Here is a 19,351-nt window from a genome sequence, read left to right as displayed (position 1 = left end):
CTAATTAATGTGTTACTATTCCAAAATCATTGGGATTCTATTTAATGTTGGGTTTTTAATTTAATGTGTTAGGATTCCCAAATCAATTAGGATTGAGTCTATTAAGGGTTTAGATTGGGATATTTTACGTTCCTAATAGGGGTAGGGTTTCCTACTCTATTTATATGTAACTGTACGAGGCTTTTTCATTCTACCAATGCCATAATTTATAGCATTTGGCTAATTTGGAGGCATATCCTCGAAGCAATCAGCCCTATTTTCCCTTTCTATTTTCCATCCTTCTAATTTCTCTATGATAAAACTCCAAGGCCTTATCAACTGAAAACCATAAGCCAGAGGACAACACTGACCTACCTCTGTTGAAGGAAGGCAAAATAGATTAAGACGCTGCCATTATTGCTTCAGAAATTGTGGATAGCCACTCTAGAGCTTGAAAGAGAGTTGCATAGGAACTCTAACGGAAAATTTTTTTGATCATTTCCTTCTCTCAAAAAATGCAAATTTTCAGTACAAATCAGGGTCTTAAATTTTGAGTTCTTAAAATTTCAAGGCTTCAAAAATACATAATTTTTTATGGAAATTTTGATGGCAATTCCAATTTTGATTTCGACTTCAAAAAATGATAAAATTAGCAATAAAGCATTGAATTCTTTGATGAAACTTCATAAACTATTAATATGTGTAATAGTGCAAGATTTAGAACTAAAATATGTAAGAATCAGATAAGGAAAAATGCTGCAGAATAGAATATGCTTCAAGGCACGTTACAATGTCCCACTAGATCATTATGTATTGAGTCAGCAAATATGTTTCCAAGATACAATGAAGCCTAGAATATAATCTGATATTAGTTTGCGTTATACACAAACAAAAACTGATCACAAACACCCTTAGAAAAATCTGAACAAATTTTCTGGAATTCTATCTTTGTAGAAAATAGAATTCAAATTTGAAAAAGATATAATTTGTGGAAGCTTTATGTAAAAAAGAGGAGAGAATGATGAATTTTATGTATATTTCGTGGAGTTAATTCTGTCTTTAAATAGACATAATTATGCTTTTTCCGAAAGGTTGCATCTGTTCAAATTGTGAAGAAGATTCGACCTAGTCACACTAGGCATCGACCTGGTCGCGCCAGGTGTCGACCTGGTCGCACCAGACATTGACCTGGTCGCGCCCCTGATCGAGACTCTCAGGAATTCATATTCAGTTGATGGTACCATTGACCAGGTCGCACTTGGTCTCCTTGTCGCGCCACTTGATCTTAAAAAATAAAAGATTAATTTTAAGTTATCCGATCATGATCAACGGTCACGATCTTGTAACAATGCAAGCGTGCAAAGTGTTAAGTACTTGCGTGCCAATTAAATGCGCCACTAGCGCCCTACAGCCCACGCCGCGCGCGCGCATGAATGCGTGTGCATGTGTGGACAGTGCTCTAGGGTGCACTAGAGTACACACTAGCACTATCTCTTAACCAACTTAAAGAGATTATTCCACCTTATCATTTATTAATGACCCTTCCTTTACCACTTTTTTTAATGTGGGACAAATCCACATAACATTAAATACTCCTCATGAATGCTTTAGAAAATTCATAAATGGAAGACTTTGAAAATCCATAAAATTATATATTTTATAAAATATTTCAACAAAATATTATAAATAAAATACATCAAAAATAGGTATGTGGTGTATAAGGTGCAATAAGTGTAATATAGCAATCATATTAAACATATTTAGTTTATATAAATGAAATTCATAAATCAATAAACATTATTATTATACAAATATAGGTAGTTTAGAGATGAATAGTAAAATAATTTATTTTAGCTAAAATCTAACTTTAATTTTTCATATAATTTCAAAAAATTGAAATCTATTGATATCATTTTTGTAATAATCTTTAGTCTTAAAAAAAAAACTAAGGTAAATTAAGAAAGAAATTTGAATTTGGGTTTTGAATTTCAAATTTGAACTCACAGGAAATTTCATTCGACAGTTAAAATTTCGATAAATTTCTCTGATATTTTGAGATTTCAAAGTGTCCAGTAATTTGTAAAATTTTGATGAAAATTTTGTAAATAGAAACTGACTACCATTTCGATTTTGACGGTGGGGAGATTCGACAATTTCATGGATATTTAAGACCATGCTTCAAAGAGGTTTGAGTGAGTTCTGGTGATATGAGCATTTAAGCAGTAGCTGGATATATTTGAGCCAGATATCCTAGGACTTGTTTGTAAATGTTGACATGCTAGGTAAAAGAACTTGGTCCTCGTATTTATCCCACATTATTAGTTGTATGATTATCTTATAATATCATGTTACCTTATTTATCCAAATTATCATATAATTTAACAAGAATTTATGTGGAATTAATATTCATATGCAAGAAAAGTAGCTATTGACAGTGGAAGAAAGTTAATGAACTGGTAGCATGAATTTTGCTTGGCGGTTGTGGAGTTTGTTTTACAGAATTTTTGAGCAAATTGGTTTGTCTGGGTTTTGTAATGTGTCTTTTTTTTTTTTTTTTCTTAAAGCATTTGGGTTTTGGGCAAAGGAATATATCTCCTCTATTTTTTGTTTTTATTTCATCTCTTAGTTTTGTTACTAGTTTAGCAGATTTATTGTCCTCCATTATTTACATGCATATTTCTTTAAACAATTCTCTTCTATTGTAGAAAAACTGGTTGCATAAATATAAACCCTGTTCTGATAACATATTATTTAAAGGACTTATTGTGGTTCCCATACCCATATACGAGTGTGTTTCTTGATGGAATTGTCATGCTTAAAATGACAATAATGCTATATGCTTTTTATAATCTGTCTATGTTGCACCCCAGGGGAGGGGCGGTGTGGTGGGGAGGAGGAGATATGGAGGTTTGCTATGTTCAATTTCTCTATTTAATTGTATCTCTATTTATCCTCGTTATGTAGGGTATGTATGTGCTCAGCAATGTGGCAACTGGTAATGAGTTTCATAAAGAAGCTGTAATGCACCAAATCCTTGCACAAGCAGGCAATAGCTCCCAATCTGTTATGCTCAAATTTTTGCAGAGCAACGACAGCCAGTTACGTACGGCTGCAATCTGGGCAATAGTGAATCTCATTTTTCCTTGCAGTCCTGGCGCATTTAGTCGACTTGTAAAACTACGTGATGCTGGCATAGTCTCCCAAATAAAGAATATGATTGAAGATCCATGCCTGGATGTAAAGGTCATTAATAGATACCTGAATTCTGATAACTCGTCACTTTTGAGTTGTTTACTAAACTGCATCTGATTCTTCATTTGGTGCAGCTTCGTGCAAGAACAGTCCTTGGGCAGTCTATGACATTTGGCAGTGGCTCATAGTGATAATTTTTGTATCATCCACTGAATCCAAAAGACAACAACGAGAATTGGATGCAGATTGAACTTTTTTGCTTCACCGACAACATGGTATGCTTCAATTAAGGTTTATAATGACTTTAGATTCTAGCATTGGAGGCTTTGACTTTGTACCACTAATACAGTGAATGAAATTTCTTTGCACTACCTTATTTAGAATATAATAAAATTCTAATATTTTGCTTGAAAGGGCTATTTTATCAAAAATAATTAATGGCAAAGAATAATAAGCTGGAGAGCTTTATACATTGAATTTCAATTCCCATATAGTAATGGGTGTATATAGGATCTTTCAAATAGGCTGGCTGACAGTAATCCATGTAGAGCTTTTGAGATTGTGTTTTAATTTGATAACGTTGGTAACTTCATCCAAGTGCTTACTTGGGCAGTATTTTCTCCCCCACCTTTTATTCTTCTGTTAATGACGTCTTGTTTGGTTGATTATAATTCATTCTTGTTGCTGCCATTGGTTGTATATCCTCAAAGTTGCTTCTGAAAACAGGATTGGTTGCTGGATTTGATGCGCATCAAATGTCTACTTCTATTGCTATCGTTCCCTTTTGCAGGGTAACACATTGCTTTCAGTTTTTCTATTCAAAGCAGATGGGAGCGTGCTTGTTTTATGGGGCATTACTAGCCAGTTCATAAGGAAAAAATTTCATGTTATTGCCTACACTCCCATTTCTGAATCTGATATTTGTGTGCGTCAGATGGTCCTTGTAAAATATAGCCTTTTCAGTGCATTTTGTGGCTCCTAAATGTGTACTCGGGTGTCAAATTATTGCACCATCTAATATGGCCTTTTCCCTTTGATGTTTTAGCCGTAGTGCTCATAATTATGTAATATATGTTTAATATAACGTTAGGTACTATTTCATCCTTCACCCACAGTTCCATCCCATTTCCAAATTGATTCATGATTATCTTGGAAGAACTGCAGATAAATGAGCTGGATAATGGTTAATATAATAATTGTTGCCACCAAAGTGACAAATCATTTTCTGTCAAGCCACTGTTCCAAACAATTATGTTTTAGTATAGACATTTTTTAACTAATTAAGAGAAGAAACATGCAGCCTCCTGCTTTGAATGCGCTTCAAACTCAAATTCTAATTTTTCAAATTGCTTGGAAAAATAGATACAATGTATTTCTAGAGTTAGTCGTAGGAGTTGATAATTATTTATTTATGCTGCAATGTCCACTGGCTAAGAATGGCAGGGCATAATCTCTCAATTCATTGAGTTGGGAGATTAGTTCTGCCTAAGACCAAAATAAATAGAAATCTGTAAAAACCTAGGTAACTCAAGGATCAAATGGTTCATCAGGAAATTCTGTCTGTTGAGCCACATCCTACTTGAGAAAACTTTTAAGTAAAATGGGTTGCAGACAGCTTGCAGCTTTATATCTCTCCCAGTTGATCTAAAATGGGTGGATGAAATTTATATATACATGTTTCAGAATACATCTGACTATTCTTATTAGTTGGTGGAAAATAATATAAATGAAATTCTCAGAGACTGAACTAACATTGATTTTAAGAGCAGGAGTCCAAGAAAAGGAAAATCAAGGAAGATAAAGCATCAGTGTCAACCAATCTTCTCTATGTTTGTGTCGTCGGATGGCCATATCACAGTTTCAATGAGTCGCTCACGCATCAACTCCAAATTCTGATCTGATATCTCCTTATATATTTCAGCATGATCACATTTCTAGATCACAATGACAGCCAAAAAATACTGAGTGTTTCTTTCAATTTCTACTTGAGTGAAAAAATAAAGCTTGGAGGAGAAATTATTACCTTGACCCATTTTCCATAGAGGTGAAGGCGTGTTACCATGACTCTTTCAGCAAGCTCTTGCTTCTCCTGTCATTCATAACAACAAAACATGCCAACTTCACTGCATCCTTAGTTCGCCTGGTTTCTCAGAAGACTCATACAGGAAGTTTCAAATCTTATGTCTTGGGTTGTTCAGAAAATCGATATCAATTCATCCTAGCTAAGCTAAAATGGCTATATTAGACTAATGGGGTGGCAGCAGTTGGTTTCCTGTGTTCTAAACAATGATAATCTAATATTATATATATATATATATCAAACAACCAAAGTGAACATGATGTTTATGAGAACTACCTTCCCAAGAGTGCGTAAAAAACGTTTTGCATCTCCAGGCTTATGTGTTGCAACAAAACTGTCAGAACAAGAACAAACAAGATTTAGATAAAACAGATATTGCTACATCAGTTTAACAAGTTTCGTAGCCGATGTTTTCAAGAAGTTAAAAGATGACTTCTGATTTGTGCCTCTGTTCTAAGGTAATTTTGGAAAAATTGAGTAGGGTTGACTAGGTTTTGTGTCAAAACGTTTAAGGTGATATAAACTTCAGACGTGAGCTGAAAACAGAATTCACCCCAATGCATACTTTAAAGCATCTGCAAGTTGGCCGTCAATGGCCTGAAGTTATCAACTCCCTAGCACAAAAATCCATTTGTAAGAAATCATTATACTTTTGAATGTTATGAATAGGGGGAAATTTTCTATACTGGCTCATCCAGATGATTGTTTGGACCAGAGGCTTATCAGCTGTTAAAACTGTACCCATTCCCAATCAACTATCAACAAAATAATGAAAATAGGATACAAAAATGCATTGAAAACAGGAGAGGTCATAATGGAACAATTGCAAAGAGTATTAAGTCAAAGCTATTTCTTAGGAAATTTTGGCAAAGAAATGATGCCACTTACTCATAAAACCATCGATACTGCGTTGGGTTCATCTCATAGAGTTGGTTAAGAACAGTCCTCACAGCTTTGTGTGTGAAATAGTTGAGTAATGTCTACAAAAAAAATAAAAAAAGACATGGTTGAACTCCCACAAATGCTCGAATAAATGATAAAACACCTGCAGTATCTAGAAGAATATATCAGTAACATGGTTGTTTCATTCAAAATAGCCACACAATGAATGCTACTGGAAAGAAGACTGGCGTACTAATACGAGTCCAAGCTGATAAGATATTGTTTTTATTAAATTGAGTTCCAACGAGGCATTATAGATACATGCATCTCGCTAATAGGTCAGATATGTTCACAATCTTCTAAAATTAATATACAGTAACATCAATGTATTGGTTTATGTACACCCATTGACCATGATAAATGGATAAAGCATAGATTAAATAATTGAGTTCTCAGATTTTACTCTCATTATTGGTTAATGGCTATTAAGTTGAAATTCTGCAAGTAGAATAGCCATAGCCATGGTGCCACCCATGTTAGACAGTTCTTGCCTATCAAAGATTGAAGTAGGACATCAGTTTGCTCTTTTCAGTGATTTTGTCGGCAGCAGAGGGCTAGCATTTGGCAAAGGAGATGTACTAGTTTCAGAATTCAGAAACCATGGCTACAGGTCTCTCTCTCTCTCTCTCTCACACACACACACACAGAGTATATAAATAAAAAGCAACCGACAGAACCGTAGGAACCAGGGCTAGAACATTCCTTGGTTCAACATTCTCCTTGATGGTTGCCTTGGCGGAGGAGACCCCGATGCCTTTCCGGGAGAGATCTTGATGTGTGAGGGGGAGATTGTTGGGTTATCCCACATCGGTTGTGAAAGGGGCTAGTGGTCAGTTATTAAGTATAAGGAAAAGTCTCACCCCTTGAGCTAACTTTTGGAGTTGAGAAGACCATAGACCACCCAACATTGGTATTAGAGCTCTTTTTCTAACGAACTTTCTTTTCTTTCCTAATGGCCGTTTCCTCTGAATCTGTTATTGTCAACACTCTCGATCTTCTTGGCAGTGACAATTCTTCTCCTATCACCATCAATGCCGGCTCTCAGCTTCTTTTGAAGCTGACCCTTTCCAACTTCCCTTCTTGACGTGTCCAATTGGCATCATTGCTCATTGACTATGACCTCCAGGGCTATCTTGACGGTACCACTGTATGTTCGTCACGAACCCTTTTTACCAGCACCTCCTCTGTCGGTTCATCTTCTGCAGCTATCTCCAATCCGGCTTTCTGGCGTTGGTTTCGACAAGATAAGCTGATCCTTTACGCCATCCTTGCATCCATCTCCAAATCGATTATGCCGCTCATTGTTGCTTCAACCACTACTCATGATGCTTGATCCAAGTTGCAACGATTGTATGTCAATCGTTCACGCACTCGTGTTATATAACTTAAGGAGGAGTTGACTTTTATTCAACGAGAGTCTCGCTCGGTCTTGGAGTATCTCCATGCCATCAATGTTTTAGTTGATGAACTTGCTGTGATTGACTCTCTCGTCTCAGCGGATGACATTACTCTGTATGTCCTTAACGGTTTTGGTCCTAAATTTCGTGAGATTGCAGTACCTATTCGGGCACGTGAGACTTCTCTTACGTTTGAGGAGCTTCATGACATGCTAGTTGGCCACGAAAGTTACTTGTGACATGTTTGATTACGCGTCAGATATGCGTAATTAGGCATTTAAATTCATGCATTGACGATTATAATTTTAATTAAATGTCTGATTATATCCATTATTTTGATTTGTGAGCTCATTTGATAATTTTTAGATTTTAATTTGTGAGCTCATTTGATAATTTTTAGAAAATTATCTTATTTTTGTTGAAAATTTATGAGCATTTGTGTTTTATTATTGTAGGATAATTTTTGGACGTCAAAGTCGAAATTAAAATTCACGTGAATGAGCCATGTTCGTGGAGAGTTGTGTACGTAAGTTGGAGTTCAAATCAAGGGCATGTACATCGAAGACAAGACCGTGAGCGTCCAAGGTTTTCTTGGATATTTAAAGAATATTCTTTTGAAAATTAAAGCCGAACCATGCCATGCAACATTAAATGAGATGGGCCTTGTGTGTTAAGAGAGCTGGCAACCGTGTGAGCTGAGATGGGCTGCAAGGATGAGAAGAAAGGCCAGACTGGGCCGGGTGGGAAGTGGAGGCATGCTTCTCGGATTGCACAAGCCATGTACGCACGCGCTGGGGTTTTAGGGCTTCATTTGGGGAGTTTTAAAAAGTCTTTTTGGGCCTCTCTACCTCGGGCATCTCAGCGCCTCAATTCTCATTCTCACCCCTTCTACTCTCTGTCTCAACTCTCTCCTTCCCTCTTCCCTTCTCTCCCCCTCTCTCTCTTTTGTTTTCCTTCAACTCTATCTCAGCCTTTCCTTCTCCTCTTCTCTAGTCTCTGTCTCTCTCCCTCTCTGTCTCGCTTTCTCTCCTCTCTGCTCGGCCTCTCTGTAAGTCTCTCAGCTTACTCTCGGTTTTTTTTTTTGCTGCAACTCGTGCTGCCCCTGCTGTGCTAATAACCCCACGAACCCGAGAGCTTTGCCTTGCAGTTGCAACTGCCTTCAACTGCTCCGAGTGCTACTGCTGCTCCTGCTGTGGCAGCCGTCTCTCTCTCCCTCTCTCTCTCTCTCTCTCTCTCTCTCTCTTCTTTCTTTCTTATTTTGAATCTTGAACAATTGTTGGAACTATTTTTTTTTCTATTATTAAAAAGTCAGTCTTTTTAATCTCTTTCATCTCAAATTTTTTTTTCATTGGCTTTTATTTTTAATTCTCTTTATTGAAGGTTTCATTAAAGTCTAAATTTTTAATTAGTTTTGTTCTTGTTTGAATTAATTATTGTCTTAAGTTTAGGGCTTGATTAATTTTGTGCTTATTAGTAAAGATAGTTTTTTTTAGTATTCAGTAATTTGTTGAATTTTAATTTTGTCCGTTCTCCATATTAAAACTAGTATCTTTATTTAGTGAACTTCAATTAGTGTTTAGCACATTTAATGTTTATTTAGTTGAATGTTGTAGGTCTATTTCTCTCATTATTTTGTGTTGATTCTGGTTTCTATTTAGTTATTTTACACGTGTTAAATCTTTTACATTGTTTTAAATTTTATTGTAAAAATCTCAAAAATTCTAAGAACTTGAATCTTAACTGTGTTCAGTAAACTTTTCGTTTATTATTTTCTTTTGGAATTACACTAAATTTGAAATTAGATTGCATTCCCTAAGGAGACGATCTGATCCTTGAGCTAATTATTACACGATTGAACTCCTGTACTTAGGATAACTTCCGAACTGCTCATTTTTCGAGTGAGTCAGTGTTAACACTTCCAATTCCCTCTTGGTTGCCACTGCGAACACTATTTAGCGCTGCACTACCGCTTCTACATTCAATCGCAACCAATGTTCTAGTCTTGGTTCCTATGATCAGCGTCGCCCCAACTCTAGTTGCTATAATCATAGGGAGCAGTCTAATAAGCCTCATATTATTTATTAGCTGTGTGACAAAGTGGGCCACTTGGCCAAGATTTGTCACTCGGCTTCAGGAGTGAAGTCTGTAAATTGTGCCACTACCAACGCGTCCACCGACAAAAAATGGCTTGTGGATTCTACTGCTTCTCACAACATCACCTTTGATCTTACCAATCTCTTTGTTCACTTGGAGTATGATGGCACGAATGAGGTCGTCATTGGCAATGACTCAGGTTTGCGAGTCACACATTTTGGCTCTATGTCACTTCCCTCATCCTTGAAGCCTTTCAAATTGACTAATACTCTTTGTGTTCTTAATATTCACAAGAACTTAATCTTTGTTTATAATTTCACTCGTAGCAATAATGTCTATCTTGAGTTTCACCCTTTTTTCTTTTTTTTTTTGTTTGAAGGATCGGAGCATGGGGGCGACTCTTCTTCGCGGTAAATTTCAGGATGGTGTCTATCCAATGCCGATGACGTCTTCCGTTAACAAGTCTTTTATTTTAGCACTTGTTGGTGAACGAACAACATCTGACACCTAGCATAGACGACTTGAGCATCCATCAAATAAAGTGGTTGATTTTGTTATTCGTACTTTTTCCCTTCCAGTTGTAGTGTCTCATGTTTTTTCATCGTCTATTTGTAATGCTTGTCAATGCAATAAAAGTCACAAGTTGCCTTTCTCTTCCACTTGTTTTGTTAGTACTCATCCACTTGAATACATTTATACTGATGTTTGGGGGCCTACGACTTCCACTTCACTCAATAGGTTTTGATTTTATGTATTGTTTGTTGATCACTTTACTAAATATTGTTGGATGTTTCCCATCCGATGAAAAAGTGATGTTTGCTCCATTTTCTGTCAGTTGAAGGGGCTACTTGAAAAACAATTTGGTTTTCACATCAAGCACTTGTACTCCGATAATGGGGGTGAATATAAAGCTCTTCGTCATTTTCTCTCCTCTAATTCCATTAGCTGGCTTACCACTGCTCCTCATACACCTCAATAAAATGGTACAAGTGAACGTTGGCATCGGCACATTGTCGAAACCGGTCTCACTCTGTTGAGTCAGGCGAGTCTTCCTCCATCTTATTGGTCCTATGAGTTTCAGGTAGTGGTTTGTTTGATAAATCGCATGCCCACTCCTATTTTGAAAAATAAAAGTTCATTCGAATGTTTGTTTGGTCGTCGCCCTCGATTACAAAAAATTGCACATTTTTAGTTGTCAGTGTTGCCTATGGTTCAAATCTTATACCATTGGTAAACTTCAACCAAAATCTACACTTTGTCTCTTTCTCGATTACTCGAGTTCCTAGAGTGCCTATAGGTGTATGGACCTTGTTACATCTCACATTTATGTGTCTAGGCATGTGGTTTTTGATAAATGTGTTTTTTCCCCTTTTCTTCCTCTGCCCATGTTGCTGTGTCTTTTCTGTCAGTTTCAGGTGCTAACACACAATATCTTGCCATACCAGCGGTGCCTTCCTTTGGATGGATACCCTCCTCTCCCACCATTGTGACGGATAACGCTCCTGCAGCTCCGGCTTCACCCTCCCGGTTTTCATCACCCTCCCTTGCACATTCTCAGCCAGAGGTAATCCCTTCATCCACCACACCTGCATCTCTGGCTCGGTCCACCCGTACTCATTCTATGACTACCCACTCTATGAATAATAATCATTGACCCAAACATCTTTACCTTGTCACTAGACACCCTCTTCCTCAACTTGTCGAGCCCACATGTGTGTCTCAGGCCTTGAGGGATCCCAAGTGGCGGCATGCTATGTTTGATAAGTTCATTGCGTTGGTTAAACATGGCAGATAGGAGTTGGTTCCATAACGGCCTGACAAATAATCCGGGGCTTACGAGACTGCTCCCTACGATTATGGCAACCAGAGTTGGGGCAACGTTGACCACATGAACCAAGACTAGAATGTTGGTTGGGGTTGAATGTGGATGCGGTATTGCGGCGCTGAGCTATGTTCGCAGTGACAACCAAAACGGAATTGGAAGCGTCAACACGTTGTAAGTAACTTTCGTGGCTAACCAGCATGTCATGAAACTCCTCAAACGTAAGAGAAGTCTCACGTGCCCGAATAGGCACTGCAATCTAACGAAATTCAGGACCAAGACCGTTGAGAACATACAGAGTAATGTCATCCGCTGATACGGGAGAGTCAATCACAACAAGTTCATCAACTAAAACCTTGATGACATGAAGATACTCCGAGACCAAGTGGGACTCTCGTCAAATGAGAGTCAACTCCTTAAGTTGCATAACAGGAGTGCGTGAGCGATTGACATACAATCGTTGCAACTTGGACCAAGCATCATGAACAGTAGTTGAAGCGGCAATGAGCGGCATAACTGGTTCGGATACATATGCAAGGATGGCGTGAAGGATCAACTTATCTTGTTGGACCCAACACCAGAAATCCGGATTGGAGACAACTGCTGAAGATGAACCAATAGAGGAGGTGTTGGTAGAAAGGGTTCGTGATGGACATACGGTGGTACTGTCAAGTTAGCCCTGAAGGTCATAGCCAATGAGCAATGGCGTCAATTGGGCGCGCCAAGAAGGGAATTTGGAAGGGGTCAGCTTCAAAGGAAGCTGGGAGTCGGCATTGATGGCAATAAGAGGAGAGTTTCCACTGCCAAGAAGCTCGAGAGTGTTGACAATAACAGACTCAGAGGAAACGACCATTAGGAAAAGAAAAGAAAAGAAAAGAAAAGAAAAGAAAGCTTGTTAGAGGAAGAGCTTTGATACCATAAAGAGAACGTATAACACTTTCATTGATGTAGACATTTCCTATATATATGACTTGTACAAGATATAGTTGTTACAAATTAAAAAGTATTTAAATACAAATCAAGAAGATCCTACACTATCAAATACAAACAAATATTCAAGTAATACAATTGAAGAATCTCAGATCATTGCATACTATTGAATATTAGTCAATCTCCAATTGATAGGATTCTCAGCAATTCAACAACCAACAGAACCATCGACGATTTGCAGTAATCTATCAACGATTTTCTCCTGGAAAATATTTTGCCTAAAACCGTCAAAGCAACCGTTGAAGGGTATATAGAAATCGTCGACGGTTTGCTAGAAAACTATACAATTTGCTTTATATGCCCCCTCATGATAGACGTGCCATTAGTTAAGCCGATCTTGGAGCATAGAGAGTGAAATTTTTGACGGGATAGAATTACAGCCTTAGTCAAGAGGTCTGTAAGTTGATTGTGAGTGCCAACATGAGAAACTTGCAGCAAACCTTTGGTGGCAAGATCACGAACAAAATGAAGATTAATAGCAATATGCTTCATCCATGAATGCATAACAGGATTAAGACTCAACTGAGTAGCATCAATATTATCACAAAATAAATGCACGGGCTTAGTAATCGGAATACCGAGTTCATGAAACAATGAGAGAATCCAGACAAGCTTAGAGGTGCCTAAACCAAGAGTCCGATATTCCGCCTTAGTGAAGGAATGAGCCATAGCACGATGCTTGTGCGTGCTCTAGAAAATGGGACAATCACCCAGAAAAATAAGATAGGAAGAGGTGGAGGATCTAATATCCCTATCACCGACCCAATCAGCATCAGAGAATCCTTGAAGAGTGAGATTCTCAGTGCGCTTGAGGAGGATGCCATGATGAAGAGTGCCCTTTAAGTATCACAGAGTGCATTTGGCAGCGGTATAATGAAGCTGAGATGGTTTATGCATAAACTGAGCTAGCTTATTGATCGGGAAGGCAATGTCAAGCCAAGTAGAAGAGAGATATTGGAGAGCTCCTATAATTCGGCGGTACTTAGTCTGATCAGCAGGAGAAGAGCCATCTTGAAACTAAAGAAGATCCTTTGTGGCAAGTGAAGTCATCACTGCCTTAAGACCATCCATCTTGGTGCGAGAAAGAAGATCCCGAATATACTTTTTTTGGGAGAGGAACAGTCCACGAGTAACTGAACTAACCTCGACACTAAGAAAATTATGTAAGGGACCAAGATCCTTCAGAGAAAACCAATGACCGAGCTGCTGAACAACCTTAGAGATAGGAGCAGAATTACTTCCAGTGAGTAAGAGATCATTCACATATACCAAAAAATAGAGAGTAACATCATCACAAGTGTAAATAAATAGAGAGGAATCAAATTTAGACTGCTGAAAACCGAGTTGAAGAAGACAAACACTCAGTTCCTGATACCAAGCACGAGGTGCTTGTTTCAAGCTATACAAAGACCTCTTTAACCTGCAAACATGAGAAGACATATTAGAAACGAATTATTAACATTCAGTTATTGAAGTGGCCAATTTTTCTGAACAGCAATGGAGGACAACTTGAATAGTCACAAACTTCACAACAGGACTGAACGTCCTCATTATAATCAAAACCAGGCCGTTGATGAAAACCTTTGGCCACTAACCATGCTTTAAAGCAAGAAATACTACCATCAGACTTTCGTTTGATACGAAAAATCTATTTGCAGCCAACGAGTTTGATTGTGGAACGCAGTGGAACCAGCTCCCATGTGAACCAACGCAGTGAACTCTTCGGACATAGCATGCCGCCACTTGGGATCCTTCAAGGTCTGAGACACACATGTGGGCTCAACAGGTTGAGGAAGAGGGTTTCTAGTGGCAAGGTAAAGATGTTTGGGTCTATGAATATTATTCATAGATCGGGTAGTCATAGAATGAGTACGGGTGGACGGGGCCGGAGATGCAGGTGTGGTGGATGAATGGATTACCTTTGGCTGAGAATGTGCAGGGGAGGGTGATGAAGACCGGGAGGGTGAAACCGAAGCCACAGGAGCACTGTCCGTCACGGTGGTAGGAGAGGAGGGTATTCGTCCAAAGGAAGGCACCGCTGGTATGGCAAGATATTGTGTGTTAGCACCTGAAACTGACAGAGAAGACACGACAACATGGGCAGAGGAAGAAAAGGGAAAAACACATTCATCAAAAACCACATGCCTAGACATGTAAATGCGAGATGTAACAAGGTCCATAAACCTATGGGCACTCTGAGAACTTGAGTAACCGTGAAAGAGACAAGGCGTAGAATTTGGTTGAAGTTTATCAAATAAACCGTTGCCTGAAACGCATAAGACTAATAAGATGGAGGAAGAATTGCCTGTCTCAACAGAGTGAGACCGGTTTCAACAATGTGCCGATGCCGAAGTTCACTTGTACCATTTTGCTGAGGTGTATGAGGAGCAGTGGTAAGCCAGCTAATGGAATTATAGGAGAGAAAATGACGAAGTGCTTGATATTCACCCCCATTATTGGACTATAAGTGTTTGATGTGAAAACTAAATTATTTTTCATGTAGCCCTTTCAACTAACAAAAAATAGAGCAAACATCACTTTTTTGTCAGATGGGAAACAACCAATAATATTTAGTAAAGTGATCAACAAACAAGACATAAAATCGAAACCCATCAAGTGAAGTGGAAATGGTAGACCCCCAAACATCAGTATAAATGTATTCAAGTGGATGAGTGCTAACAAGAGAAGTGGAAGAGAAACGCAACTTGTGACTTTTATTGCATTGACAAGCATTACAAATAGATGATGAAGAAACACGAGACACCACATTTGGAAGAAAAAAAGTACGAATAACAAAATCAACCACTTTATTTGACGGATGCCCAAGTCATCTATGCCAGGTGTCGGATGTTGTTCGTTCACCAACAAGTGCTAAAATAGAAGACTCGTTAGCAGAAGACGCTATCGGCATTAGATAGACACCATCTTGACATTTATCGTGAAGAAGAGCCACCCTTGTGCTTCGATCCTTCACAAGAAAATAAAATGGGTGAAACTCAAGATAGAAATTATTGCTACGAGTGAAATTATGAACACAGATTAATTTCTTGTGAATATTAGAAACACAAAGAGTATTAGTCAATTTAAAAGGCTTCGAGGAAGAGAGAAGAGACATAGAGCCAACATGTGTGACTCGCAAACCTAAGCCATCGCCAATGACGACCTCATCCGTGTCATCATACTCTGAGTGAACAGAGAGATTGACAAGATCGGAGGTGATATTGTGAGAAGTAGAGGAATCCACAAGCCACTTTTTTGTTCGTGGACACGTTGGTAGCATCACAATTTACAAACTTCACTCCTGAAGCTGAGTGACAAGTCTTGGTCGAGTGACCCACTTTATCACATAGCTGACAAATAATCTGGGGCTTACCAGATTGCTCCTTGCGATTATAGCAACTAGTGTTGGGGTGACGCTGACTATAGGAACGAGGACTAGAACGTTGGTTGCGGTTGAATGTGGAAGTGGTAGTGCAACGTTGAGTGGTGTTCGCAGTGGCAACCAAGACGGAATTGGAAGCATCAACACATCACAAGTAACTTTCGTGACTAACCAACATGTCATGAAGCTCCTCAAACGTAAGAGAAGTCTCACGTGTCCGAATAGGTGCTGCAATCTCACGGAATTCAAGGCCAAGACCGTTGAGGACATACATAGTAATGTCATCCGCTGAGACGGGAGAGTCAATCACAACAAGTTCATCAACTATAACCTTGATGTCATGGAGATACTCTGAGACGAAGTAGGACTCTCGCTGAATGAGAGTCAACTCCTCCTTAAGTTGCATAACACGAGTGCGTGAATGATTGACATACAATCGTTGCAACTTGGGCCAAGCATCATGAGTAGTGGTTGAAGCGGCAATGCGCGGCATAATCGATTCCTAGACAGATGCAAGGATGGTGTGAAGGATCAGCTTATCTTGCCGGAGCCAACGCCAGAAAGCCGGATTAGAGACACCTGCAGAACATGAACCAACAAAGGAGGAGCTGGTAGAAAGGGTTCGTGACGGACATACAGAGGTATTGTTAAGATAGCCCTAGAGGTCATTGCCAATGAGCAATGACGTTAGTTGGGCACGCCAAGTAAGGAAGTTGGAAGGGGTCAGCTTAAAAGGAAGCTGGGAGCTGGCATTGCTAGCAATAAGAGGAGAGTTGTCACTGCCAATAAGCTCGAGAGTGTTGACAACAATGGACTCAGAGGAAATGGCCATTAGGAAAAAAAAAAAAAAAGCTCTTTAGAGAAAGTGCGCTGATACTATAAAGAGAATGCATAATACTTTCATTGATGTAGAGATGTCCTATATATAAGACTTGTATAAGGTATAGTTATTACAAATTCAAAACTATTTAAATACCAAATCAAGAAGATCCTAGGCTATCAAATACAAACAAATATTCAAGTAATACTTTTGAAGAATCACAGATCATCGCAGACTGTCAGATATCAGCCAATTTTTAGCTGATAGGATTCTCGACATTTCAGCAACCGGCAGAATCGTCGACGGTTTGCTGAAATCGTCAATGGTTTGCTGAAATCGTCGACGATTTGTAGTAATCCGTCGATGGTTTGGTGAAACCGTCGAAGGTTTTCTCTTGGAAAACATTCTGCCTGGAACCGTTGAAGCAACTGTCGAAGGGTATATAGAAACTGTTGACGGTTTGATGGAAAACTATACAATTTCCTTTATATGTGGATGCATCTGTGTGTATGAGTGTAGATATTTATCTATTGTACCAAAAGTACTTGATGGTAATGTAGAAAGTGCTCTTGTTTGTCATCGAAAGAAAAGATTGCTCCAAATAGGGAAACCTCATATGAACACATATTTGTGTTAGAAGTGTCATGGTAGAATGTTAATGGATGACTAGGTATATGATGCAAAGGCACATCTTCAAAACATGTAGCATACCTGGTTTGTTCTACTTTCACAATTAGCTAATTCCATGTAACATCTCTCTCCTTCAACCTTTTTGATCATTCTGCTTTAACTTGTGAGTTCCTTTTCCTCTAATCCCTCAACCACACTTTAATTCCGTTGAAGTGCGATGAACTACTCAATCCCAAGACTAGAGTCAAATGCAAGATGGCAAGGAGAGTAGATGGAATTTCAATAGAACTCCAGAGTTTGCAGCCAGTCCTTGCTTCTTATCCATGGAGCTTACAGCTAATTTGGTTTGTTAAGAGATATATTTTGTTGCAAAAAACCATGAAGACAAAGTTTTCATCATTCAAGTGTTCAGGACTCGAGGAATGATCAAAATAATTTCACTACTTCTAGAAGGAAGGAATCGAGTCATAAAAACCAAAATGTCTAAAGATTTGATTTCCCTCATTTAGTACAAGGCACCCCAGACAACTATTGGTATAAACAAAAGTCAATGGTTTTCATTTGAACTTGAACCATTAAGGTATAAAGTATTGGTTTGAAAGCAGCCCATCAAGAAATACAATTCTTACAATTACTTGTGCTTATGTTCAGACGCTCAAACAGATAAACAAAGTGATGTGCTATTCAGCAGATGAAAGATTAGGAGATCAAAACAGAAGGAACAAGTTATCAATTCTTAATATAAAAGCGATAACCATAAATCTGAAAAACAAACATTTCATCAGACTCTTCAAACAAAATCATCTAGACATGGAAGTAATTTTGCAGAATTCTTCACAATTTTCTTACCGTCTTGACATCCTCGAAACTGTCATCGTACTGGCCGGCAACTTCATTGACTATCACAAGACTCCGACCCCTGCGCTGCTTCCCCGAATTCCGATTAACAACACGAGAACGCGATTTCCCGGAAACCCACCGTTCATGCCCTGAATCAACAAAAGAACTGCTCAATTCCAACGACCTCGGCCGCCGCAAATGCTTTCCGGCGAAGGGGTTTCTATGCAGAACCATTACATCCCCACTACTCTTCAGATTCATACTAGATGAAACCAGTGAATCCAAACACAAACAAGGGCTGGTGTGTGAATCAACAACCGACGACCCAACCACAGCTAAACCCCCCACCATCCTCTCTCTGACAGATAACTAAAACGAAAAGAACTTTTAGAAATGGTACACCCAGATCAAAACTAGGCAAAATTTCAATCTTGCAGGGAACAATTCAAGAAAGTAAGAGACACCCAGCAAGGATAATTGAGGAATGATTAATGGGTGTCCGAGAAATTTGGAGATTAACGAGTACAGTCAAAGATTCATAAAGTGAGAATGAACAAGAGTGAAGATGGGGACGGAAAATTGAACTCAAAGACTGCAAGGAAAGCGTGTGGGAAAAATGAAAATGGTATTTTCAGTTTTTGAATTGGATTTGTCAACCCTCACCAGACAATTTTTTGAGGCCCATATCTTTCCATCCATGTTTTTAATCAAGCAAATTCATTACGCTACAGCAGATTTTCGTATAGTCTCTACCCACCTAGACGGTTTCTCCAATTTGGTGGCTTTCTTGTCGCTACGAAGAATCTTGAATGCGCTAAGCACGTGGGACACGTTGCCACGAAAAAAAAGTAAACACCCATTTTGGGAGCCAAAGAATTATACTAATCAAATTAATTGGTTTTTAAACAAATTAATCATGACATATTAACCCACTAGTAGGTGTATTAACCTCTCTAATAGGGGTGGCAAAGCAGGTTGAAATCTAACGGGCGACTCGTGACTGTCCGTTTAAATTAGGTCTGAGTTTGATACAAACTGACCCATTTATAAACGGATCGATCCGAACTTGATCCATTTATTAAACGAGTTAGGTGGGTTCAAGTCGGATAACCCATTTAATTTATTATATATATATATATATATATATATATATATATATATATATATATATATATATATATAC

At 38.5% G+C, this 19,351-nt stretch overlaps 2 protein-coding genes across 10 annotated transcripts in view; one reads left to right on the top strand and one right to left on the bottom strand.

Annotated features, from left to right (window-relative positions):
* LOC131147850 (uncharacterized) overlaps positions 1-10,454 on the top strand; it is a 57,200-nt gene extending 46,746 nt beyond the window's left edge. For 2 of the 9 annotated variants that reach the window (XM_058097466.1, XM_058097469.1), the window contains one exon: positions 2,944-3,584. In XM_058097466.1, the coding sequence (XP_057953449.1) occupies positions 2,944-3,288 (345 nt within the window). In that variant the 3' untranslated portion in view covers positions 3,289-3,584. Of the gene's footprint in view, positions 1-2,943; positions 3,585-3,897; positions 4,280-8,045; positions 9,884-10,063 lie in introns of those variants that run through there. The other 7 variants (XR_009134952.1, XR_009134950.1, XR_009134951.1 and 4 more) reach the window with 7 other exon arrangements.
* On the bottom strand, positions 4,811-18,944 carry LOC131147851 (chaperonin-like RbcX protein 2, chloroplastic). Its single transcript, XM_058097470.1, has 5 exons — positions 18,178-18,944; positions 6,140-6,231; positions 5,528-5,585; positions 5,195-5,260; positions 4,811-5,105 (listed from the first exon to the last, which is right to left on the bottom strand). Exons 1-5 carry the CDS (start codon positions 18,517-18,519, stop codon positions 4,983-4,985), a joined length of 681 nt encoding a protein of 226 aa, XP_057953453.1. The 5' UTR covers positions 18,520-18,944; the 3' UTR covers positions 4,811-4,982.
* Positions 18,945-19,351: the final 407 nt, after the last annotated feature.

The sequence above is a fragment of the Malania oleifera genome, chromosome 2, assembly GCF_029873635.1.
Source record: "Malania oleifera isolate guangnan ecotype guangnan chromosome 2, ASM2987363v1, whole genome shotgun sequence".
NCBI lineage: Eukaryota > Viridiplantae > Streptophyta > Magnoliopsida > Santalales > Ximeniaceae > Malania > Malania oleifera.
The sequence above is the reverse complement of the archived record's forward strand: the minus strand, read 5'-3'. Positions and strand labels throughout refer to the sequence as shown.

What these genes read in the sequence shown, in the direction of transcription:
- LOC131147851 (XM_058097470.1), bottom strand. Translation starts at nt 18,519, where the DNA reads ATGGTGGGGGGTTTAGCTGTGGTTGGGTCGTCGGTTGTTGATTCACAC. An exon ending in CAGTATCGATGGTTTTATGA is followed by an intron (nt 5,586 to 6,139) that starts GTAAGTGGCATC and finishes TTGTTCTGACAG; the next exon opens with TTTTGTTGCAACACATAAGC. An exon ending in TCTATGGAAAATGGGTCAAG is followed by an intron (nt 5,106 to 5,194) that starts GTAATAATTTCT and finishes ATTGTGATCTAG; the next exon opens with AAATGTGATCATGCTGAAAT.